The sequence below is a fragment of the Chaetura pelagica genome, unplaced genomic scaffold (assembly GCF_000747805.2).
Source record: "Chaetura pelagica isolate M959 unplaced genomic scaffold, ChaPel_1.0 scaffold99, whole genome shotgun sequence".
NCBI classification, from domain to species: domain Eukaryota; kingdom Metazoa; phylum Chordata; class Aves; order Apodiformes; family Apodidae; genus Chaetura; species Chaetura pelagica.
Genome location: NW_009954539.1, coordinates 1,847,464 through 1,873,844, shown reverse-complemented (window position 1 = coordinate 1,873,844; position 26,381 = coordinate 1,847,464). Strand labels below are relative to the sequence as shown.

At 36.3% G+C, this 26,381-nt stretch overlaps 1 protein-coding gene across 1 annotated transcript in view; it reads left to right on the top strand.

Annotated features, from left to right (window-relative positions):
* Nucleotides 1-26,381, top strand: part of SUPT3H (suppressor of Ty 3 homolog (S. cerevisiae)) — a 98,077-nt gene that overhangs the window by 45,106 nt on the left and 26,590 nt on the right. The window contains exons 4-6 of the mRNA XM_010004911.1: nt 13,960-14,046; nt 15,200-15,290; nt 16,981-17,117. Of these exons, the coding sequence (XP_010003213.1) occupies nt 13,960-14,046; nt 15,200-15,290; nt 16,981-17,117 (315 nt within the window). The remainder of the gene's footprint in view (nt 1-13,959; nt 14,047-15,199; nt 15,291-16,980; nt 17,118-26,381) is intronic.

Below are 26,381 nucleotides of genomic sequence, written 5' to 3'. Positions count from 1 at the left end.
TTACTGTGTGCTGCAGATCCTCTTCCTCCTCAGAAAGAGTGAGAAGTGATTTCTTATGAATGTAAAGATTTACTTCCACAATATTCCAGGTCCAGGTTCTAAACTTCAAACTAGTTGACATTGTTTATGCTACTGCTTCTTAGTTTTATTTTAAAATGACTGATACTATTTGTAAAAGTTTAAGGACGTTATCAGGTTTTTATTTTAAATGTTTACTTGGATTTTGGTTTAAATGTCACTGAGAATTATCTTTATATATGATATAAGGCTGGCTCACTTTCTCTAAATTAGAAGAGAAATGGGCACAGTTTTTATGGTTTGCATGTCTGCTAAATCACCTCTGCATTTTACAGCTTAAGATGCTGGGAAGTATTTATAGTTGATGCTTAGGAGTGCATACAAGTTTAGATACAAAAAAACCCATTAAAGCTCAGAAGAGGTTTGGTTCGGTTTTTTTCAATGTATTTCTGCATTATTTTGCAGATGTTCTATATTGCATTAGACAAAAATAAATAGCAGTGAAGGAGTACTGGTAACTGGTTGGTGAGGGAGACAAACAGGTTTTGTTTCTCCTGGTTCTGTCTTTGCCCACATGCATGAGTTTTCCTGTGTCTTGTTTTGCCTGTTGGTAAAAGCAGTGTAGAACTGATATGGCTGCATAGGAATGAACTTGTAACATTCATGTAGGTAACCTAGCTTTTCCAAAATAAAGGAGTGAACCTTAAAAGGAACCCAAAAAGGGAGTGATCTGTATTAATGCAGAATGTTTTGTTTGTTATTATTAGTAATCTTATACCCTACTTGCTGAACTTTAATAGTCAGTGTTCCTTCAATCTTGTCCAGCCTCACAACTTACCTTCATCCTCTCTGCTTTTCACTTTGGGTAACTCCTTCCTCGTGTCATTTAGAAAAGTGTCATCCACTCTGTCATTCTGAGAACAGAGGTTTCTTTCTATCTTCCTCATACCTGTATTGATGCTAATCGTGCTTGTTTTCACTTTTTTTTGGTAAACAGTTCTCAGCTTGTGACTGATACTTGAGGTCACCTACATATAAATATATTATAAAAAGGGAAGCATTCCAATAGTTTTGAGGAAAGAAAGCACTTTTGTGTTCTGATGCTTTTTGTTGTGGTTTTTTGAGGTGAGTTTTTTCTTAGAAATACATCAATTGCACTTTAGCCATCAGACTTTAGCCTTAGTCTTCTTCCTGCTTCCATAAACACTGCAGAGAATACCTCTAATAATTAGAGAAATAAGTACTCTTCAACAGACTGTATAGGCTGCATGCACATGGAGAAATACCAGGGTCTCTTCTTGAAGAAATCTGTGCTACCATTTTTTAGGAGTTGAACAATCTCAATCCTGGTGATTGAGCTAAGGCTCAGCCTTTACCACAGACAGAATCACTGTGCTCAAATGCCAATCTACATACAGCATGGTTTTCCTGGAGAAAATAAAGTTTTCTCTTTCCATCTTTGCTTTTTTTTGCCCTGAGCCCTTCCTGGCAAACAGTTTGGTGATGTTTCAGTGTCTCTTGAAATTGAACATGGAGTACTAACATTTTCCTTTGTGGCTTCCAAAGGGCAAAGATAAATGCTGGAAACATTAGTTTTCCTCCTCCCTCATGGCATCATTGACATTATCTTCTCCTGCCTCCTCTGGTATCAGTAATGGATATCCTGGCTCTGTGCTCAGCCTTAGTAACTTATCATGTGAGCAGTTTTAGTGGAGATGCATTTAATTATACAATTGTACAGTTGAATTCCCAAAGCAGAGGTCTCCTCAGGGAGGGGAAATTATTTGTTCTCTCCTAATGGATATAGCCATAGCTTGGACCTGTTGCCCATTTCCAGAGATTTTTACAAGACCAAGAACTTCTGTCCCTTGGCATGAATCCTGTTTCCTCTATTTTATCAGACTTTTTGCTCATTCAGTTGATAGTTCAATGGATTGACTCTTGACCAACTGTCTGCCAATGTCTTTCATTTCATAACCATGTGCAAGTTGTAAGGCATCGGTAAGTAAAATATTTAAATATTTGCTGAATTCAACCAAATGTCCCCACAGCCAGTTAAAGTCAGATGGTAGTTAATATCTTAGTTGGACAGTCAGGTTGAACGGGTCTCTGAGCAACCTGATCTGTTTGAAGATGTCCCTGCTCACTACAAGGGGAATTGAACTAGATGACCTTTAAAGGTTCCTTCCAACCCAAAATATTCCATGATCTATGAGCTTGAGTTTCAAGAGAAAAATAAGAAATATGCCATGTATTATGAGGTTCATGGTATCTTTTCCTGGTGTCCTATATACAGAAAGTGAAATCTGGGTTCTTTAGATAAATTAGGAGCAAGTGGCCCCTAACATTCTCCACTGAAGATCAGACCTCTTAAAAAATTTCAAGAATCATGGAGCTTTGTGAACATCACATGGCTGAAAGGTTTTATTTCATGACCACTTTTGTAGCCTGTGTTACAAGTTTAGAAATAGACTGTGTACCAAATTACTAGTAGAACACCATGAAAATCCTTGGTCTAGAATATTTCTGCAAACAACTTTTTTTCTATCTTGTTTCCTTTATCACTGACAAAACCTCTCTGCATTGTTCCTCAAAACTTTATGCCTTGTACTCACCCCCATCCTGCAGTTTTGAGAGGTCAGTCCAGTCTCTTAATGGGTCTAGGAAATCAGACTTTGTTGCCTCCAGGGGAGTTTTTTCAAAGAAATATTTTCTGCCATACTGCTCTTAGGCTTTGGAATAGCTTTCCTGAACAACTTCAAAGGTATTTTCCATTGTTGTTCAAATTATCCATGAAATGCCCTCATATTCTAGTGTAGTCTAGTTTTGAGAAAATATAGTATTGTCATGAAAGTTTATTTCAGACCATCTCCACACAGGTAAAAGTTAATTTAAATTACATAAAAGATCACAGCATTTGTACTTCATATCCTGCTTGTGGACTCTATACCAGGTGCCAAGTCATCTATTCCAACATTTTAGAATTCAGGCCATCGTTTCATTATAGTATAAAGCCTGCTTTTTTTTTTTTAATGCCAAGAACATACTTAAGAAGTAAAATACTTAAACTTTTCCAACAGTTGCATTCAATTTGAAGGATCTAGTAAACATTACTGAAGCACAGCTAAGGGAAATCCCTTAAGGCCAGTAAAAGTTTGGTAGTAATAACAGATAAATTTTTAAGTTTTCATAATAGATTATCTAAATATCTTCAGTGCAAGGCATAAAGCAAAGCAGGCCCAAAGTCTATTGTATAGATTTTAAACTATCTTCAGATTGTGGAGAGAATCTGAATAAATGTAATAATTTTCAATTTTTTTTATGTTCTGGCAGAAATGTTGCTACTTTTCCCCCTGATGTTACTATTATTTCTGTTAAGGTCTTCATACCTCCCAGTAGTTTGATTTTAACCATTTGCACAGTTTCAGGCCATTAAAACTGTCTTTTAGCAAGAGGAAGTATAGTAGTTTTTCCTTACAGGGATGTTGTGACTCAAACATTCCCTTCTCTTCCTGTTGCTTGATCCAATGTAATTAAATAATAGATTTCATTTCATAACTTTGCAGTAGCAATAAAGAGGAAATTATGTTCAGAAGGCATGTTTATTTTTTTCCCCAGCCTTTTCATGGCTTAAAAGTGATTCTTTCTCTTCGTGCTAAAGTAATGTGAAACAGCCTTTTCAAACTTATGTCCTTGGGAAATGAATGTTAATTAAAGAAGGAACATTAAATAAGAGTTAGGAAATCAGTGCTGTTTTTCAAACACGAGTATGTGTTGTTCAGATTTTACATTTAGGCTCCTTCATGTTGCTTTATTTTCTTTCTCTGAGTAAGACCTCCCTCCTTTTTCCTGTGATTCATCTTCCCAAGAGAAAATGTCATCTTCATGTTTTCATCTGTACACTTTATCTTGGGATTTTTGAAGCTCTGAGAATTATAGTTCATGTAAATAAAAATGAAAAGACAGCAAACCTGTCATACATACAAGAAATTAGACTTCCTTTCCTCTTATTTTACATGAAAATGGTTCTGCCAATGAAATTGGACTGGGACTATTGTTTTAATAAATTTTTCTCTCTTTTTAAAATTTCATCTTGGATTAGATTATCAGAAGAAAGGTGTTATAGATTTAGGATTTTGAAGCCATTTGGAAATGAACTGGAGAGAAATTTCCTGATAAAAGAGAAAAATTTCTTAGAACTTCTTATTTTGTTCCATGTTCTGCTTATACCTTGTTCCCATCAATAAGTGATTTTCCCAAAAATTAAAGATTACAGAACAAAGTGAGACTTCTCACATAATATACACTCCATGCATATATCATGGTGGAAAAACCATTATATACTTTTCACTTTTTTTTTTCTGATGTTGTTTTCTCTTTTTATTGATCATTTGGGTATATCTTGCAAAACTACACATCTGTCAGTCAAAATTCTGCAGGTAGTGTAAATTACCTTCAGCCCAGACATTTACATGGCCTGTCTTTGCCATCCAAAACCATTAAAACCAGAAAGTCGTTTACATGTATTCAGTGTCTCACTGTTTAATATGAACAATCATGTAGCATTTAGCTGTGGTCACCACAAAGCTGAGAAGCTCCCACATGTGGACATGTACATTTGAGCAGATGAGTATAAAAAGTAAGGAGAAAGACCCAATGTGGATAACTTCAAGTGATATATTCTAACTTATAAGGTCTTCTGGCTCAGTAGATGAGGGGACGGCAGTGGATTTATCTGCCTCAACTTCAGCAAGGCTTTTGACACTATCTGCCTTAACATCCTCATGGGTAAGCTTCGGAAAGGTGGGTTAGATCAGTGGTCAGTGAGTGGGAAAGCAGCTGCACAGAGAACGACCTGGGGGTCCTGGTGGACAGCAAGTTAAGCATGTGCCAGCAATGTGCCCTTGTGTCCTAAGAAGGCCAGTGCCATCCTGGGGTGAATTAAGAGTGTGTCCAGCAGGTCAAGGGAGATGATCTTTCCCCTCTACTCTGCCCTGGTGAATCCACATCTGGAGTACATCCAGCATCCAGTTCTGAGCTTTCCAGTACAAGATAGACAGAGGAGCTGCTGGAAAGAGTCCAGCAGAGGACTACAAGGATGATTAGGAGACTGGAGCATCTCTTACGAGGAAAGGCTGAGAGACCTGGGTCTGTTTAATCTGGAGAAGACTAAGAGGATCTTTTCAATGCTTCTATGTATCTAAAGGGCAGGTGGCCAGAGGATGAGGCCAGACTATTCTCAGTGGTGCCCAGCAACAGAATGAGGGGCAATGGGCACAAACTGGAACACAGGAAATTCCATTTGAACATGAAGAAAAACTTCTTTACTTGGAGGGTGACAGAGCACTGGAACAGGCTGCCCAGAGAGGTTGTAGAGTCTCCTTCTCTGGAGACTGTTAAACCCACCTGGATGCAGTCCTGTGCACCCACTCTGGATGAACATGCTTTACTTTGAGTGGTTGAACTAGCTGATCTCAAGAGGTCCCTTCCAACCCCTGATTTTCTGGGATTCTATCACTAGTACCATATTTCCGAGTATAAACTCTCGTCAGGGCTGTGAATAATTTTAGAGCTTTCTATTGGAAAATATTTCCATTTTGTATTTTTGATTGAACCTGAATCCCTTTTTTCTCCTTCTGTTTCATAGTCTTAAATTTTTAATGCAAAGTCCTAATTATGTCCTTTGCAGGATTTAATTTTTTTAAGTATGTTTTTTGCCCTTAGTTTTGAGGTGTTTGAAGAGAGTGTTTTAAGGACTTAGGGATCACTTCAGCAAGAGGATCAGGGTCTTGTCTTCTCTGTATTCAGTGCACTGATGATTGCCTGCTCTTCACATACTTGCTTTGCAGTTCTTTCATTAACCTCAGGCTTGCTCTAAAAGCACTTCATCTCTCTGCTTAGAATAAGTAAATGTATTTCTTATTTTCCCTATAACAAACAGTGAAGCCTGATCCCACTTTGCTGTCACATTGAAAGGAAGAGTATTTATTCTGGTGTGTTCTGGTGAAACTAATGGAAAGCAATGATAATTTTCCTGTGTGAGCAACGTAAGGATGTGTGATATAAACAATTGTTACTCTTCAAAGCAATGGGAGAGAGAAACCTGTTTATATCAGATGGTTTCTCAACACAGAACAGAGTTTTTTCTGCTTGCAGCATTGGAAACTGCCTAACAATAATACTGAATGGCGGTTTCTTCTGGGTTTGGAAATTAAATGACAGGAAGATGTGGTATAATGTAAACCTCTGCTGGTTTACCTGCCATAGTAATGTTACAGAAAGAAAAGAAATAGAAATAATTGATGGAGAGAAAAATAATCTGAGCTAATAGGCTAAATATTTGAAAATATTATCTTCATTGCTTTGGAAATGTAAATTCAAATTGCCTTTTTTTTTTTTTTTTTTTTTTTTTTTAACTAATGGTAAAGTGAATGCATTTGTTGCTGAGAAGATTGCACATTCTTATTTTTCAAAGTAATGTTTAGCATCAGAAATGCATTCAAAGATGAAACTTAGATGGAAGTAATAGTTATATTAGTATATATAATTATATATACCTAGCAAACATCCCCATGTGAAAGTGTGAATCCAAGTCTAGGTAGTTTTATTATCATTTTCTCCAAAACACCAACATTTATTTAGTTTAGAAACAGGGGAAAATTGCTACCAGTGATTTACAGTGGAGTAGCACCATTTATCTCACTATCTAGAATATTCCGAGAATCCTACAACATGGACAAGAGTCTCTTCTCTCATCTTGTTCAGAAGCTGAGATGTGTTTGCCAAGGTCACAGTGCTTTTTTGGCCATGAGATTTTTTTCAGTTTCATATTCACTAATGAATCCTTCATATCTACGAAGCTCACACTTCACAAAGCTTTTTTGATGGTCTCTTACTCATTCTAGAAAACACTACTCCATTGTTTCCCCTTCAATTATATTTTTCAAGCTTATTTTTTCTCCGCTGTAATGGTAGTAACTGGAGTAGAAGTATCCAAATTTGTTTTCTGCCCTGCTGTTATCATCACCAGAAGTGAGAGAGAGCATCAGCAGTGGCCATTTCCAGCACTACACCAAATCTTAAATTAACAAAGTTTATGTGGTCACTGAATAATTTGACCATAAAAACTGAATTCAATGAGTCTGAATGCTTTTCTGCACTTAGAGACTTTATAGTTTAAACATTATTGGTATAATTTAGCTTCATTTGGTCAGTATTGCCTGCTATAAATGTCAGGTGTGCAATAGGGTTTCTTTTGTTACACGGAGAGTAGAAGAATTACAGGTATAAAATGTTGCCCCAAAATGTTGACTTTGGAATCAGAACTGAAAGAAGGAAAAGTAGGAAAAACTCATGCCTGAAGCTTTAGTTGAAATGTAGTTATTGTTCATAAATGCATTAAATTCTTTTCCCCGTGTGACAGAAAATACAACAACAAACTCTAGTGTAAGCACTTAAATTATTTATAAATGAGACATTAAAAACAAAAATAAAAGTTTTATTTGAAGCTTATCTTTTGAAAAAAAAACAACAACCAACAGTATTAGTTTTGCTGTTTACTTGGAAATTTGTTTTCCTTCATAAATTTACCCAATACTTAAAAAAAAAATAGTGTCTAATAGATACAAGTATTAATTTTCAGTAGCAGGGCCTATTTGAAAATAATTTACCATTTTTCTAATATTTGTACCGTGTTTATAGTATAACTAAGAATAGTTCAGAGTGTCAAGAAATGTGGGGCTCAGCTATGGTTATGCCTGCTAAAAATCAAAAACAGGGAGCACAAGGATTCAGCTTTCCTTAATTTCAGCTGGTCGTGAGGTTGCTGCTCGCCTGCCTACTGAAGTGCTGGAGTTTCCACACCATATCCAAGAAGCTGAGTGAGCACACAGAATCTGTTGAAAAAATTTAATTATTGCATACATGAGAAAAGGTTTTAATCTGTTTTTTCTCCTCTGCAGCAACACTTAAGTCTCTCAGATATTAGTGAAGACTGGAATGCCCATATGTCTTCATCAGCAACATGGATGGGTGACATAGGGTATGCTTAACATCTTTGTTAATAGTACTGAATTGAAGGTGGCTGTATGTACCTTCTTTTGATGCATTTCTTCTATTTGGATTATAATTTGTTGCTAAAAAAAAATAAATCAAAACTCAAATAAACCTGCAACCTTTTCTATAATCAAAGGAAGTTTGTGGGTTGTCAGTAGAATGGGAGAGATGATGATGTCCAAAGCTGTGTTAGGTGTTTAATTCAAACAAATGGGAATAAAAACAACTTAACTTCCCATCATCATACTAATTTGTAGGAGTCTTAAATAGCAGAGCTATGGTTAAAATGTGTAGGCTGAGATGTCAGGCTGTCTGTTGGAGTTCACAGGACTGACTATTACACAATTTCAGTCTAAAGGCAGCTGGGAAAGGGGTTGTTGTCTCCCACATTATTAGAAGAGTCTGACTTAAATTTGTATCAACTGCTTTGATGTCAAAGCTGTCTTTGTGTATTGGACCTGTAGATGTACTCTCTGTGCTTTCAAAGGGCATGAGTCCTTCTGTAACCTGCTTGTTGCTGGAGATGCTTTTGGGATGATAGCTCTCCAGCTACTAGTAACTGGCTGCAGACTCTGTGTCCAGATCCAACTCTTCGGGCTGGCTGAACTGTGGAAACCAAAAGCTGTTTGGACTTGATAGGGTGATCTTGCTTCAGAGACTAAAGAATAAGTATTTTATTAGGAAACAAATGTAATAAATTATGTACTTGAAAACCAGTTTTCAGTAAATACCAAGGTCTGTGGGGTATGAATTGGTGTTTTCTTATTATCTATATGGACTGAAATCCATTGTACATTGAGCAAGAAAGTGCTCCTCTTATCACTCTTTACAGCTCTCTGAAAGGAGGTTGTAGCAAGGTAGGTCTTGGTCTCTTATCACAAGTCACAAGCTATTGGACAAGAGGAAATGGCCTCAAGTTGTCCCATGGGAGGTTTAGATTGGATATTAGGAACAATTTCTTCACTGAAAGGATTGTCAGGCACTGGAACAGGCTGCCCAGGGCAGTCACCACCCCTGGAAGGATTGGAAAGATGTTTAGATGTACTGCTTAGGGCCATGGTTTAGTGGTGGCCTTGGCAGTTCTGAGTTAATTGTTGGACTTGATGATCTTAAAGGTCTTTTCCATCTGAAACAATTCTATGATTCTCTAAAGCCTCAGAATGTGGTGCAGAACTTTATCTTTTCAAGGTCACGCATGCTCACCTGCTGGTCTTCAGTAAAAATTAGTTAGATTTGAAAACAAATACCTACCTAATAAGAAAAAAAAAGGATTGTCTTTTAGTCTGCAGATGAAAGTTTTACATTGTAGACAGCTTGGGACAGTATAGTCATGCTGTTCAACTCTGGTGTGGTGACCCTAGATCATTACCTGTTAGGGGGCTCTAATGGACTCCGTAATGTATTTATCCTCCCAGGATGTGTGAAGCCCATCCCTATGCTGACTTGTGGAAACAAATTCTTGATGCTTTCCATGTATGTTAGGATTAGAGGCTCAGCTGCCGGCATTGGTAGTATGTGAGATACTGTGTGAAAAGACTGAAGTGAAACCCAAAGTTTAATTTCTTTCAAAAAGTATTGGGATGCTCTGGTTAGAATACATCCATGGCACTATATCTAAAGAATATTCTTTGCTACCTTTATACTTGCATACTTTTGATCTAGAAAAAGATGAAAAATAGGACATTTTAATACATATTTAATAACAAAAACCTTCCTGCCTCAGGGAAAAAAAAAAAAAAAAATCAGCCAGGTGAACTATGATCTAATTTTCCTCTATAATGAAAACAAAATCATAGCTCCTGAAGCATTATTCTTGGCTCCCAGCAGTTTCAAGACACTACCATTTTTACTCCATCCTACAGTTTAACTCGAGGGATTATGTCACAACATAGTACATTTGTTTTCCAGCTCTTTGTCTGTTTGTCTGTCAAGGCATTTTTGTCGAAATATCAGTGATGTTGACTTTGGAGGTAGTGGAAGAAAAAATAATTATAAAAAAAAAAAAAAGCAGACAGTGCTATTGAAGTAACTGTGCTTCTGTCATAGGAGAATGAATACTCCTTTCAGCAAATCTGTAATTTGCAGAAGTTGCAAAAAGAAAATAGCCGTAAGGTGACTGTTAACATACTTCAGTTCATCCTGCCAAGAAAGTTAACTTCATAAAGTCATTAAACCAGTGATTACATTTTAAAATATTATTCCCCAGCCATTTCTTCTTAGACTTTAAAATATGGTCACTGTATATACTGCCTTCTTTGTAATGTGAAAAATTGTAAAATACACTTATTTTTCATAAACTCCTAATTATTAACAGAGCTATTTGCGCTCCTGTAGTTAAAATCATTTCAACACTTCCGTTATTTAAACTTCACTTTTAGGGGTTCATAATTTGGCTGTAATAAAAAATATATTCAGATTCTGAGGTCTCAAATATTGTTTGCTGACATTAGAAAATTCAGCCTGTTTTTCTTTAAGAAGCTAAGTAATTTGGGTTGTTTGCTGTTCTTCTGGACAATCCAAGCTGAAATACTTTGTAATGTGGTCTGAATAATTTTCATCATCAAAAAAAATCAGGAAAAGACAGTGAATATGTAGGAACTGCTGCTGCCTCAAATTCTGTGACTGACGCTGAGTTAGCTGAGACTTGGAGAAGGGAGATGGTGGGAAATTCCTGCCAGATCTCCACTGTTGTTATATAGCAACCTCATATTTGAAAAGGTATTACAGGATTTATATCACACCTATCTTCTGGAGTCAAGGGCATTAGACCCGCTGCTCGCAAAGTAAAAACCCGCAGTACTTCCACTGCAGGAAAAGGTGACAGACCTCCTGACTTAAAGGCTGCAGAGCTGAAAATTGCTTTTCTAGAATGATAAATGCTTGGGTGCTCAGAGATGGATCATTTCTTTGGTATAGCTTCCTGAAATCTCCCTTCATCATGTAACGCAGCCACGGTAATGACTCAACAAGGCCTTTAGCTCCGGAAACTAAGGAATCGGGGCTTATTGCATATTAATGGCAACTCTGGGACAGTCAAATAGGACAGTTTGTTATAATGCTAATTATAGCAAAGCTCTCATGTTGTGGTTTGAATGAGTCAATTATGTGTGTGTTAAAACTATAAATACATCTTCCCCCCAACCTCGGCTGTGTGGTACGTAATTTTTTTTTTAATTGCTTGGATACATATTTACCTCAGCATATCCTGGTTTCCCAGGTAAATATGTGTACCAATGCAGAACTCATTATGGTCTGTTTGGATAAATAATCCATATTTTAGAACTGTACAGGAAGTAATTATTTTCGTATTTTGCTTTCTTTAAGCCAAAGAAATTAAATACTGTGTGTTCATTCCTTAAAATAAAATAGATGCAAAAGTCGAGGCAGTACGAGAATAAAGTTTTCATTGTTCCAGCAGAAACCAAGAATATTATTCCAGATTTGATCTTGTGTTTAGCCCAGAATAACTCCATTAAAGTAAACAATGTTATTCAGGATTTACTTAGATGCAAATGGGATGTGACTTTGGCCTCCTCTCCTTACTCTCCCTCACTTCATTGGGATGTTTCTGTAAGCAGCTTGGACACCACCTTTACTTTAAATGATGTTTATCATTTGGAAAAATGAGATATTTCAGCTACACACAGAAATTAACATACCTGAGTTTTATGGTAAGAAAATCAGTGTCTTTTAGAATCATAGAATGGTTTGGATTGAAAGAGACCTTAAAATTATAGTTATGGTCCTACATGTGTTAGGGAACTGGTGCATACTTTCAAGTTGGATATTTTTGCCATTGTTTTGTATGATATTTTGAAAAGCTGTGTTGTGTTATCAGCAGGTTTTGTAACACTTTTAAGCTTAGTGGGGCCAAAGTTAGCCTTGGCGCAAATCCATTAACTGCAATAGATTTACACCAGAGATGAGTATTGGCTCATTCTTGATGAATTTAGTTTTATGCAGCTCTTTATATTTTATGTCAGAAATATAAGTAGCTTGTGTACCCTCAAACTAATCAGAATAAGAAAGAGTTTTGCTTATGCCAAAAAATAGAACTATCGTTTTTCACATTCTTACATTTTTCAAGTAAGATTATATTACTGTGACTTTGGAATTCCTGAAATCTCTCTGGTCTCTGTGACTCCAAGGGCCATGAGAGGGTTTCAAGGGGAAAATTTGAAACTCTTCACGCAGTATGTTTTGTGTTGTGCATACGAGATACAGTTGACGTTTTGTATGCATGTGATTAGTGTGGAAAAAAATTAATGCAGTCCAGTATTATGATTTATGGACTGAATCTTTTGCCCACTGAACACTTGCCAAAATGAAAATCTTTTTCCCCCCTCTCCTCCTTAGGATATTAGAAACAGCTACTGTTTTTGTTGATCTTTTTAACTTCTGAATAGGCCTATTTCAAGTCATAGCAGCATGGGAGCCCAGATTAATAATATACTTATTCAGCCGGTGATACTGAGTGAAACCATTGCTAGTGTAAGTATGAAGGATAGGATTTCTTTAAATTATTTTCAGGTGCATTAATGCATTTCTGAAAGAAGAATATAGAGATATTTGAAAATAAATTCAATTTCTGTTTATTGATCATGTTACAGGTGTGTAGGTTTGTATGAGTTTTAATATCAATAATTTTTAAGGTGTCTCTCTTTTCAGTAACTTTTGTACTACGCTCACTGTCAGTCCATACGTCAGATGGTTAATGAGGATAAGGCAAAGAAACTGTGATTAAATCTTGCCTTTAGGACAATATTTTTTGAGTTCAGAGGATAGGGTGTATTCCATGTTGTGAAGCATCATTTCTGTTCCACCTTCCCACGTACTCTACAGCATCATCTTACACCAGAACCAGAGGCCAGCAAGGTGAAAAGAAATAATCCTGTAGACTTCTGTACATTTAGGTTGGACCTCCTTAGCCCAGAAGCTTGATAAGTATCAGCTTGCACAAGTTTGTTTTCTAATCTTGTGCTGGTTTTGATATGATCTCTTTGTGTATTAAATAGCCCAATTCCCTGCACCAACTGAAGGTGAATCCAGGGCTGACAGGCTTAGTCCCTTACAAAGAGATTTTTGCTTTTTTCAGCACACTTGGAGGAGTTTGGGGGCTGCCAGGATGGAGATGAGGACAGTTTTTGCTTCAGGGTCCTTTAGCTGCCTTTTTCTGTTTGTTTTTTCTTTTTTTTTCTTTTGTGGAATTCATAGCTCAATCCTATCTGTATTTCTTCCATATTTGAATGGTCTGCTCAATAAGGTTTTTCCAATTACATTATTAATAGAGTCAGTGTTTCCAATCAATTAATTCTCTTTCTTTCAAATAAAATAAGACTATGCCTAAAAAAGTCTTCATGTGAGTCTGGTTTGTACTAATGCTAAGTCAAGTAGGGATAGAATTTCTTTCAAAAAATACATAGGTAAGCTGTTTAAAATTAATATTTATTATTCTAAAAAATTGTGAGAGGGATCAGCCACCCTTCCACTGTTGCAGATAAAGTGCTATGGCAAGAATCTGGCATTTTTACATTGCCTGAGAGAATTATATGTTCATTTTCTGGGCTAACGCGGTGCAAGGAAAGGAAAAAAAAAAAAAGGATACAGTGCTTTTTAAAAGCAATCATTTTAAATATAAACAAAAAAGCTTTTGCTTGAGATTTGTCAAAAGTCTTTCAGTCTTTTTGTAAAATTTTTATTCACTTCTTGGCTAACAAGGATCAAGTGAGTGACACCTTTGAGAGTCCCAGCTTGTGTTTTAGTGTGTAGCTTGTATTTTGCTATGCACTACCATGCAAAATATTATCTGAATGTATTGAAAACAAACCCTAGTGAATAAATTTTTTAACACAGAAACAGCCTTCCTAATTTATTCATTTATTTTAGTTGCAGCAAGCAGCTGACGTTTCTCAGCTGAGAGGAGCTCGAGTCATCTCTGCTGAAGATCTCCTGTTCCTAATGCGCAAAGATAAGGTACAGTAGTAAGACAGAATTTTCTTACTTTATATAGTAAGCTGCTTATTGTGTTTTAAGTGTTTGCTTAACCTATATGAAAGGTGTAGATCATCATAAATAGCTTTATATAGAAGTACAGCTGCTCTGCAGTTGTATTTTGTTGTGCACAGTACAATAATTGCATAATATTTTAATTAACTCTTTTTTGTTTGTCCCAGTTATTTCAATTATGAATGCACTTTTTCACTAGCTTTAGGGTGGCTACTTTACCTTAGAGCTCTAAAGAGTTTCTTAATAAAGGTATAAATGTTAATCCTTATCCTTTATAACCCTTCTATTAAAAAACATTCTAATTTTCTCCTAGTTATGCAGGGTGTAGATGAGACATTTGACAGCACAACTCTTACATTTTTGTTCTCTAGGTTGTCAGTAAATCCTTTATTTTCCTAGTATTCTTTCCTGTATTTATCTCACTAGAATCTTCAAATTTAGGGATGTTCTTTCTTTCTTTGGGTAGTAAGTAAAGTGGGTCAATAATTTATTTTCAGAAACACAATGAAAATGAAAGGAATTTTATTTTTTCAAATCTCAAGAATAGGAAAAAAATCAACCATTTTAATGAACATTATGTATTTTTCCTTTATCTCGTTTGTGCCTTAGTTCCCCCTGTTCCCTCCCCCTTTTCTCTTCCCGTTCTTTTTCTTTCCTTGTTTGATAGGTGAAATCTAACGATCAAAACTGTATCAAAATTAAGAAAATACAATTCAAAATTGTTTCTCACATTTTAGTGAAAAACAATTACAGTTTCTTTATCTGGTATGATCCCTAAGTGTTGAACACTACGAATAGTGTTCAACATGGATGTCAGACTTAATTTAAAAATGCATTTGTAGGCTTGAATTTCCGAACTAAGCGAAGTTTGACTTTCTGAAAGTCAAACCCACTTCTGTCTCACAATTAGCAAGCAAAGTACCATGGAGATTAAATAAATGCTATTTCCTGTGCAATTGCTACTGACCTTGTTGTACTTTCTATGTATGGATTTTCTATAGAATCAGAAATTATGAACATTCAGAAAACTGTATATACGGAGTAACATCTTATACATTTGTATGTTTGTTATTTTAAATTAAAAAATAATACTAATTAATATAAACTTTTTTTCTCTTAGAAGAAACTTAGAAGGCTACTTAAATACATGTTTTTTCGAGACTACAAATCTAAAATTGTCAAAGGAATAGAAGAAGATGACCTCCTTGAAGGTAGAAATTACTTAATTTGGGGGAGACTTGATACTCTATAAATGCCTTGAGCAGCCCAATGTGAAGTATTTAATTCTTGCTTAATAGCTAAAGACACAAAGATATTGTGTTCAGAGTAATTTGGTTTAAAATCTCTGCTTTTCCATCTGAAATTCTTCAAATTAAGTATTTGCATCTACTGTCTGGTTGATAAATAACACTTAATATCAGGACTCTGTTGCAAAGTAAGAAACTGGTGCTGATTAAAGTGCCAATTGATTTCAACATGTGTCATTTAAACGCTGCAGTTACGGCCTGCAATTGAATGGACATTTGTTAAATTATTGTCAGAGGGGTTTTGCATGTTTTACAAAAATATCCTGTAATCTGAAGTCATTGAAGACTAATATATGATCTGGCGTTTTTTATTTGGTGTGGTTTGACATTTTATACTTTGAATCTTTAATTTAAAGAATGGTAAGCACTTTTGTTTACCCATTTGATGAGTAAGTCACAGATTTTATAGCTAGTTCATTTAAAGGAAAAGCTCTTTGAATTAAAAACATAGTAACTTATGCCGAATAATTTGCTGATATAAAATTCTGAGTATTTACGGTATTAGAAGAATTAGTATTTGTAAAGCTAAGTTAAAACTTACAGCAAATGTAAAGCTTCCGTACTTTTATAGCATCTAGCAATCTCCATATAGAGCTTTTTGTATTTATTTCCTTTCTCAGAGCCTTTTAGTTTCATTTTTATTTTTTCCCTTACAATGAATTCCTTGTGTTTGGTTCCTCTGAGCATCCAGACTGATTTTAGGTAAATGTTGTACTGCTTTCTTTGACATAGTCAATCCATGTGTAAGTTTTTGTTAGCTCATTTGAGATTTAACTTTCCTGTGGCATTTGATTTTCATCACACATGAAAATATATTGTTTTGTGCAAATAATCTGACGGTATGGCTTCCTACCTGACAGTTTGGGGTTTTTCATTCTTAAGTCCTTCTCACTATTTAAAACAAATAAACAATTTTTGTAGGCCAGTTAGTTGCTCATGAAATGCTTTGTAAACACAGTTCATCTGAGAACTAAAGATTGTATTTTCTGGCAGACTGATAATTGAAGCCATTAATTTTGTTTTATGATGCTAATGTCTTGATAGCTGCTATTCTCTTTAGAACAGCAGGGAGCACCTTGCCACGGTTCTCCAGGTTTTACTGTAGAGCAATGGTCCATGGTTTGTGGAGCTTACTTACTCTTTGTGTTAGGGTTTGCTCTAAGCTGCAGGGAATGACGATGCTCTGCATGCTTTCAGAAAAGAGCCTTTCCTCTACATATTCTGTTTTACAAGTGAGGCTTTTGTACAACCAAAGAATGGTGGATTCTTCTACAGCTCTGTCTGATCTGTGGATCCTTCCATGAAACTTATTCTATATGAGCAACAGACCAGGTTTCTCTAGATTACTAAAATCCACTAGAATGTACTAGAAAACTCTAAAGGTGTTTGTTTTTGTTTTTTTACTGCAGAACTACTGCAGCACAGCTGTAATACTACTTCCACAAGGTAGCACAACTTTTATGAGGAGGACAGTAAAAACAAACCTTTTCTGTATAGTTCATCAGAGTCTAAAACATATCCTTAGGGATATTGGTTGATGTTAGGAGAAGCCTAATAACTTCAGTTTCTTGGTTTTTTGCTTACCTTTATGAAGACAAATTCAACAGTAGCAACACCAACAAACGGCAGAAGCTTGCTCAAGACTTTCTAAATTCCATTGACCAGACTGGAGAGCTGTTAGCCATGTTTGAAGATGATGAGATTGATGATGTCAAGCAAGAGCGGATGGAGGTAATTTTTTTATTTTACTGACACCCAGCTCCAGCTGGGAAAACTGAAGTGTTTCATACATCATGCTGGTCTGATGCCTTTTTCATGCTGTATATTATATCATAGTTCCTTTTCCCAGATGGTCTAAAGGAATCCTATTGCCATATTTGTCCTATTCCCTCAAAGGTTTTCTGATATCTAAGCAAGCATGCTGAGAAGAAAGATTATGAAAAGGGTACCTATGGATCTTTCTGTCTGGCATGTATTTGTATTTCCTTCCTATAAAAAGCAGATTCTGTTTATAAACATCTCAAAATCATTTTTTACAATATTTTTGTTTCCTTTTTCATTTTTCCTCTCATTAAAAAATCGTGTTTTAATAGAACACAATGTGTTCAATGTTGTTGAGGACTGTTCTCATATAACACAGCTTACAATTAAAAATGGAAATATTTTGTGCAAACATGCTTCAGTATATGCTCTTCTCTCCATCCGGCTTTCAAGTCCTATTTTCTGATCTATGTAGTTATGAAAAATGGTGTCTATATTGAAGAATGCAGTAACATATCACTCTCAGAAGGTAGGTGGGACTAAGAAACAGTACAGCTGTGTTGGCATGGAAGTCTGTGGAACAATGGTTTTGGTACCAGTTGGTTTTGATAGCAGTTTTACTTGGTTTCACTGAAATTTTGCTATACTGGCACATGATAATACATCAAACCAAGTGCACCATGTAGGTCTCATCAACCCTAGGTCTTTTCTATTAATAGAGAATCTTCTTGGATGTCATGTACTCTGAAATATTTATAAGATCCAAAAGTTGTATCTGTACTAATTAATGAACTGGCCCAGGAGGCAGGTGACATGGCCTGGCTTGGGTCCCTATGGAAAAATCTTCTGTAGGTCAACAGGGCTGCTCTGTCCATAATGAGTACAAGGAACAGTCTACAGGCCCTGATCATGCCCAGTTCCTCCTCATGTCCTCATGTCATGGGCAACTAGGTGTCAAGGGTGAAGTTGCACCAGGAGCCCAACCACATTTCCTCAGTTTTTTAGGCAAATTGGGCAAATATGACACTCAGTACTGTGTGTAGCTGTTGGAAACTTGCTAATTTTAGAGGGGTTTTTTTCCCCTTTCTGTTGAAGGAGCTGGGTACTTTGGTTTGATTTTCTTTCTATGCTGAGCTGCCTGATGCATCCAGCAATATTTGTGTATTTAGTATTTGGTTGTTAGGGCCTCATTTCGCTTTCAGGATTTCATGGAAAATTCCATGAAGTAACAAAATTTTTATTCTCCTGTAGTTGTAATTCTATTTTCCTTCTTAATGGAGCCCCTTTTCAGAACTGGGACTTTCCCAGACTTGTTTCACCTTCTTTCTCCCCTGAAAGGGGCAGAAATCAAATTCTAATAAAGAATCCCTTTTTCTCTATGAATTTAACTCGTAACAAGTCCCATTTCTCCCCAGCTGAGAATCAGTGTTGCAGAGCAGTTGTTTTGGAAACTGATGGTTTCTTTGCTTTGGCAAATCCTTTGAGCTTGTATGCACAAAAATATATAACAGCACTCTTCTGAATGAGTGGGTTATGGGCTTGACTTTACATTCTCTTCTGCCATTCCAGTATAAAATCTTTTTGCTGTTGAAAACTACACAGGTTGCTAGAAGGATGACATTTCCTGTCCTAGACAAGGACAAACTTTACTCTGTGTTTGTCTGTCAAGGAATGTGTTCCTCTAATCAAATATTTGTCTTTCATCTGACTACATGTTTTGTTTTTTCCTCACTAGACTGCAACTCATGAGCTGTATTGTGTTTGTGTGTATGTATATGTGAATGCATATATATATATTTAAGCAATTATTCTCTCTGTTGCTCTACTTTAATAGATATTGTGAACTCTTGATCTGTTTCCATGTTAAAAAAAATAAAAGAAAAATCAAGATCTATTTTCATAATAGTTCTACAAATTATATAAAAGTATTAAGTCAGTACTATATATTTTCTTTCTTATGAGCTTTTAAAACTAATAGGGAAATATGAGGGATTGCTTGTGTCATGCTATTCAAGATGTCTAGAATAGTTTTTGGCTTTGTTTTGTCTGGGGTTTTTTTGTCACTTTAGGCGAGTGGAAAGTAATCAAAGGTAGTAGGAAATGTGATCCATTCCTAGAGGAAATGTTGTTAGTGGATGACCTGATCTCCTATGTCACATTTTCTTGGTGGCATTGATTGTTGAATCCACACTAAGTTTTGGAGGAAATCCAATAGATACTTTAAAAGTGTTTTTAAGGATTCTTTAAGGAATTACTATACTTAAATCATGAACTGCAATCTAAAGGCAGTGTTCATTTTGGGTATCAATTACCTCAGAAATGTGTGGTTATCTTGATTTGGACAACTGTAAATAATTTCAATTCTTCTTTGCCTTGGGCCAAAATCATGCTAAGTTGTCCAGAGCAGATGATAAACATATATTTCTGATGTCACTATGGGCTAAACAGGATGTGATTGTTTAGCAATATGGTTTCAGTTATGATACCAAAAGCAAATATTGTTTGTATTCGTTTCTTTTAAAAGACTTTATAAAATTGCAGCTAAAACCTTATGAGATTGTTTGCTGTTCCATGAGGTCTATTCTGTACTTGTATTACAGAGGAGCAAGCAAAGCTCCAAGCCACTTGCAAACATTATTAAAGGACAACAAAAAAATCTACACTTTTGACTGAAAAATACCCACTACTGCTGTCATATTAAAAAGAAGGAACATTCTTTTAGCAGTGTGTGTAGAACCTATTGATGTATCCTGTGGTTTTAATTTAAAGCAAAGGTACTATCTCTAAAAAAGTAATAATAGAAATATGAAAAGGAAAATTGAATACTCTGACAACAGAGAGCAGAATTTAAGAAAAGATTCACATTACTTTATCAAAATACATTATTATGTTATTGATTTATTGTGGTTAGATGACTTACTATAAAAACTTCAATATTAGCAATAAATAGCATCAGATGAGACAACTGTATTGGCAAAACCAAAACAAAATAAAAACTGGAATAGCACCTCTGTCTCACTTCAGTTAGTATTGATAGCAGTAAAACACCAGTGAAAAGCTGATCCTTAGTGTAAGAACAGTTACAGATGGAATAAACTGTTCTAGTTCGTAGATGTAATTGAATTGTGCATGTGAAGAGGAGCTATCTGGATCATAGAAGTTGTCTTCTTTACAGGTGACAACCTCTTGAGAATAACACAGGTAATCAGCTCTACCTAACACTCCTTTTTTATGGCACAGGTGAGACTCTTAACAACCAGACCTGTTGGTGCTCGGAAATTCCATTTCCCTTCTATTGCTTGCTCTGTGTGAGAATTCATTAGAAATAAAACCTTGCAAGTGGATTGAAATTTTGTTTTCCCTTTCCTCTTAAAAATAATTTAGAAGAGAGAGTTGGGATTTCTGTGGGATATGGCTGAATTGATGTGGGGAGAAGGTGCATGCTCATTTCAAATCTTCACATCTTTCCTTATTTTGCAGTTTCGGTAGAGATGCAGTTTGAGGTGTTTGTGTCCTTTTGTTGCTTCTCTCCTGGCCATAGTAAAACTAGCTGCAGGTTTAGCTGTGATTTTGTGAATGGTAACAGCAATTCTGCTGAATTCTTGTATCAGAACCACCATCACATTCTCCATATCTTGTTATTAAAATCAAATACATTAAAGATACATTAAAACCTCAGTCAGCAGCATTGCAAAGCTGGTTGCTCTGTCATTCTGTAAATATCCATTTGTTATCATGTTTTTCTATCATTCAAACACCTCCCCCACCAGGAAAAAGTCCTCCCATCAGAATTCTGAACTGACATACAAAGGAATGCATAGAGCATCTAGCTGTGAATGCTCTGTTTCACTTTTGTTCCCCTGGGATTAAGAGAAACACCATTCATCTGTCACTCTGACTGCTACTTTAGGGATATATTTCCAACACTCAGATGTTATGTGGCAATAATTCAGTTGCAGTAGCTACCGTAATGTTTTCATAATACATTGCAAGTTTCGATAAACAGGGGAGGGAAAATATCTTCCCTAGAAGAATATACTACCTTGGAAACAGGCTAGATGTCAGCATTAAAACCAAGTTGCATCCCTACAGAACAGGATTGTCAGAAGGTTGTGGTTCTTTAAGGTGTATTGTCCTATCAATTACATTAGGTATTTAAAACTACAGATAGGTATTATTGTTTGAGGAAGGTCATTGTGGATATGATTTTTCTCATACCTCTCATTAGTATGCTACTGTTAGAGGGAGATCTGACAAGAGCTCACAGAATGCAATGGGCCCTCTGCAAAATTAAATAGATTACAATAAAGTGTAAGTAAATTTGAAATACATAATTTCTTCACATGAGGTTTAATAATTCTCATTTAATGTCATCATTGTTCAGACACAATTAATTTGTATCTGGATAAGACACCTAAACACACCTAAAGGCACCCTGGGGTAATAGGAATCTGGAAGTCCATTCTGTTGCAGTCATTGTAATAAGGTAGATTTGGCATATAGTAGTAAATTAGACGGTGACCAGGAAGATTCCTTCCTACTGGAATACGATCATCAAATTTTGAGTGATCAAACTTTGACCTGGGCCAGGTAGCATTGTGTCAGACAATTTCTGAGAGTCAGCCTGGGCCAGAAGCTCTCACCACGACATGGTTTAGGACCAGAGAACAGAATTCTAGAATTGTTTTGGTTGGAAAAGACCTCTAAGATCATAGAGTCCAGCCATTAACCCAGCACTGCCAAGTCCACCACTAAACCATGGCCCTAAGCACCACATCTAAACATCTTTTAAATACCTCCAGGGATATTGACTCAACCACTTCCCTGGGCAGCCTGTTCCAGTGTCTGACAATCCTTTCAATGGAGAAATTTTTGTTAATATCCAATCTAAAACTCTTCTGGCACAACTTTAAGCGGTTTCCTCTTCTATCTCGTGTCACTTGGGAGAAGAAACCAACCTCTTTTCCTGTAGTTGTGCAGAGGAGTGAGAAGGTCTCTCCTCAGCCTCCTTTTCTCCAGACTTAGCAACCACAGTTTCCTCAGCCAATCCTCATAAGACCTGTGCTTCAGACCCTTCACCAGCTTCATTGCCTTTTTCTGGATATGCTCCAGTACTTTAATGTCCTTGTGGTGAGAGGCCCAAAACTGAACACAGTATTCGAAGTGCAGCCTCACCAGTTCCAAGTACAGGTGGACAATCACTTCCTCAGTTTTACTGGCCACACTATTGCTAATGGCCTTCTTGGTCATCCTTTGGATGTGCCTGCTGTCTTTGAAAGTTTTGGAGAGCAGGAGCACGGACAGAGATTGCTCCATGGTGACTGCTCTTGGAATTAAGGCTTGGACCTGGTGTCTTTTAGTTGAGACAACTGAATTTTGGGAAGAAATTCAGCTCTTCTGTTCAGGGAGGATCCAAAAGATGGTTTTAAAGTACTCAAATTAATTTTACTAATTTGGAAAAGATGTAGAAAGAAAATAAGCAAGAAATTATTTAGAAGGATCTCTGGGGCCTTTTAGTACTACTGTGCTCATTTCACTGGCGAAATTTATGCCAGTGTAAGTGCTGTGTGGGGTCATTACTCTTTAGGGAGTATCTGATCATGTAGGGTGTATCAATAACGAACTGGAATTTGATTTAAAACCCATATGGAAAGCCTAATGCTGTAGTGCAGACAACACACACTTAATAGAAACTGCATGCTGGAAGACAAATTAAAAAGTTTTTTGTTACTGAGTATCAGAGCATTGTTTCCCGAAGCTATATATATTGTTTCTCTTCTTGCTATCCAATTTTTATGATAAGCTTATTTTTCTAACTTCCACACTGGTCTCAGATTCATGTTGACAGAACCTCAATTTTGAGGTAGAACCTTTGCATTTAGTGAACGATTACTTCTGTTATCTTGCAATATTGTGCCCAAAACTATTGATACATTTTTAGAATCCCAGTTTATAAGCGTTAACCCTTCTTAGATTTTACCAGCCACACCCTATGGAAAAATACATCTTTCAGTGAGATTCAGCTACAGATAAAAATGTTTAAATTTATTTAGGGTTTTTGTTTGAGCTGAGTTTCTCATCTCCCACTATAATTACTGGAGACCCACACAGTGTAGATAGTGGAGTTCAGAGATCAGGTTTGATCAGTTCAACTGATCAAATGTTGTATCTTCTTTACAGTGAGCTGCACAGCTCTGTAGACTCCTTTGGCTGTTTTTATATTGCAGGGAATTTCTCTGTGTAGTCACTGATAATTCTGCTTCTATCCTGGTCATATGTGGAGACTGGAGGCTGAAAGTGGAAAAGGCTTGGGTTTTGGGATCTAGTAAACAGATGGACTATACATGCCTGTGAGTACATATGGCTGCTCAGGTTCACTTTAGAATAGGAATGTAACCCTTGTTCCATTTTTGTGCTGTTTTTAAAAATACTCCTACAAAACTATCATCCATTTATCTTGCGTTGGCCCACATATAGAATTACAGCCTTCTAATGTTACATCATTTACACCAGCAACTCAAGTTATAGCCTAAGTGTTAAGACATGATGTTTTGAAAAAGAAGGTAGGAAATAAGGTTCAACGTTGTCAAATATAAGCAGAGTGATTCCAGTGATGGGACACAGAAGGACAACACATACCTTTAAAAGCTTGATGTCTTATGATACATTCTTGGATTTTAAAAGAGTCTTATGATGACCAAGTAACATAGAATCATTTAGGTTAGAAGAGATCCTTAAGATCATAGAATTATAGAGTGGTTTGGGTTGGAAGTGACCTCAAAGATCATCTAGTCCAAGTTCCCTGCCATGGGCAAGGACACCTCCCACTACACTAGGTTGCTCAAAGCCCCATCCAGCCTGTCCTTGAACTCTTCCAGAGATGGGGCAGCCACAGCTTCCCTGGGCAACCTGGGCCAGTGTCACAACCCTCACATTCTTCCTAATGGGTAACCTAAATCTCCCCTCTTCCATTTTAAAGCCATTCCCCCTTGCCCTTTCACTCAATGCCCTGGCAAAAAGTCCTTCTGCAGGTTTTCTGTAGCCCCGTCAGATACTGGAAGCCTGCTATAAGATTATTAAGTTCAACATTTCCATGTCCACACATACTCAAATAGGAGTGGGAAGGTTCCTGCCCAAGGACACTAGATTCCTTGGACAGTGATGAAAAAAAACAACCCAGGAATTCTTTCTCTCACCCCTTTAACCTGCTTTGATAGCTTGGTGTACCCCTATCACAGGTTCGGCTGAATTTCACTTGACTGTACCTTCCTAAAAGTTTAAACATCCCAGGAACTTAGGCCTGTGTCTACTCAGAAATATGCAAGAAACAACCCAGGGGAAAGTTTGTTTTTACATGAGAGAGAAAAATGCTTTGTGTTTGTTTTTGTGTTTTTTTTTCAAAACATTTAAATCACATTTCATTGGAATTCATCAGATGTTAGGAAAAGTACTTTTTGTGCCTTCAGGGTCGTTCTTTTTGGAAAGTGAAGTTCTGTATATGTAGTGGAATGTTGATTATATGAAAAAACTAGTGTAATGATGATGTCTAATAGACCAAAAGTCAACATAAGCTCCCTATATGCTGTCTGCTTCTTTTGATATACATAGATGCAAAAATTAAAAATAATATAGATGGATCATCAATCAAGAAAAAAAACAACACTTTATTTTTCAGGCAATGCTTTTTCAATATTGCAAAACATACCTTAGCAAAGTTGGGAATCCAAATATAGGGGGAATTCATGTCACTGCATCACTCCAGTGTTTCCAAATGAGCACAAAGGTAGCACAACTAGTAGCATCTCAACTGTGAATTAGCTGTCTGGTCATCAAAGTGTTTATAACCATTACTTGGTATAAAAGTAAGCCTGCTAAGATTAATGGTTTCTGTGATTACACATTGCTTGGGAATGTTTGGGATACTGGGAAAACACTATTTTTCTGGGGTAATGCTTGAGTTGGTTAAAAGTAAACAGAAAATAAACAGAACCAGTTTTTCATTATTATCTGTATGTCTGTAAATATTATGTGATTCTCAATGGAATTGGAAAAAGCTATCAATCAGGTGGAAACTGGTTCTTGTTAGACCGAATAATATCAATAGACCTTTTACGTTGCTACAAATCTAAGGTTATTTGGGTTTTCTCACATTGGAGTTGATCGTTATGGTTACATAAAGTGTGTTACTTGTTTGGGTCTTCAGTCCTGCTAAAATATTGGTTTTAGAGCATTTAAGTGAACGTTGCTCATACTGCAAATTTAGGTGGTTTTGCTGGGAGGAGAAGGTGTTATTTGCTTTTCTGCCTTTTAGGTTTTTGAGTATTTTTGGCCACTGTTTGCTTTCTCTGAGGAAGATTCAGAGCTGTTGTATTTTATATGTTTGACACCCTAGTGACTGTTTTAAGTCAACTTTTGGAAGGAAACTTTATATATATATATATATATATAAAATTTATATCTGTAATTGAATTTAGATACACATACATATAAAAAGTATTTCCATGGACTATTTGATTAGGAGCCAAATGGAAGACTAGAGAAACATTCCTCATCTAAGTGTATTTTAATACTGTGTTTATTTGTGATCTTGTGTTGAACATGTTTGTTGCTTAGATACACTAATCACCATCTATTGGCACTCAGAACACATTTATTGTTTGTGTACACTTTGGGAAGAAGGAATATGAGAAAATACTTCTTTACTATGAGGGAAACAACAGTGGAACAGACTGCCCAGAGAGGTTGTGGAGTCTTCATTCAAAACCCCTCTGGACGTGTTCCTGTGTTATCTGCTCTAGGGGACCCTGCTCTAGGAAAGGAGTTGGACTAGAAGATCTCCAGAGGTCCTTTCCAACCCCTACTGTTCTGTGATTCTGTGAATGATGCTGAAGTCAGACAAAGGTCCCATTAATAGAATGTTACAGAAATTGCGAATATGCTTTAAAGTAATTAGACAAATCAGTGCTATTGAATACAAAGACACTGCATTTGGTTAAGGAAGGGCTTGAGCCATGGAGAACTGACTGCTGTGGGATTATTCAGGAAAATTATTGTGTTTGTCTTGTAGTTATACTAGTCCCTAAGTCTTCATGGCTAGCTGCTGTTGGAGCCTGAGCTAAATGGAGACTTGAGTTGTCCCTACTTATATATGTTTGATCTTTGCTTTTCTCCTTTTAGTCTTGGTGTGGAGCTTTTTATTTTATTTTTTTCTTCTGACTTTCCTCAATAGTAAAG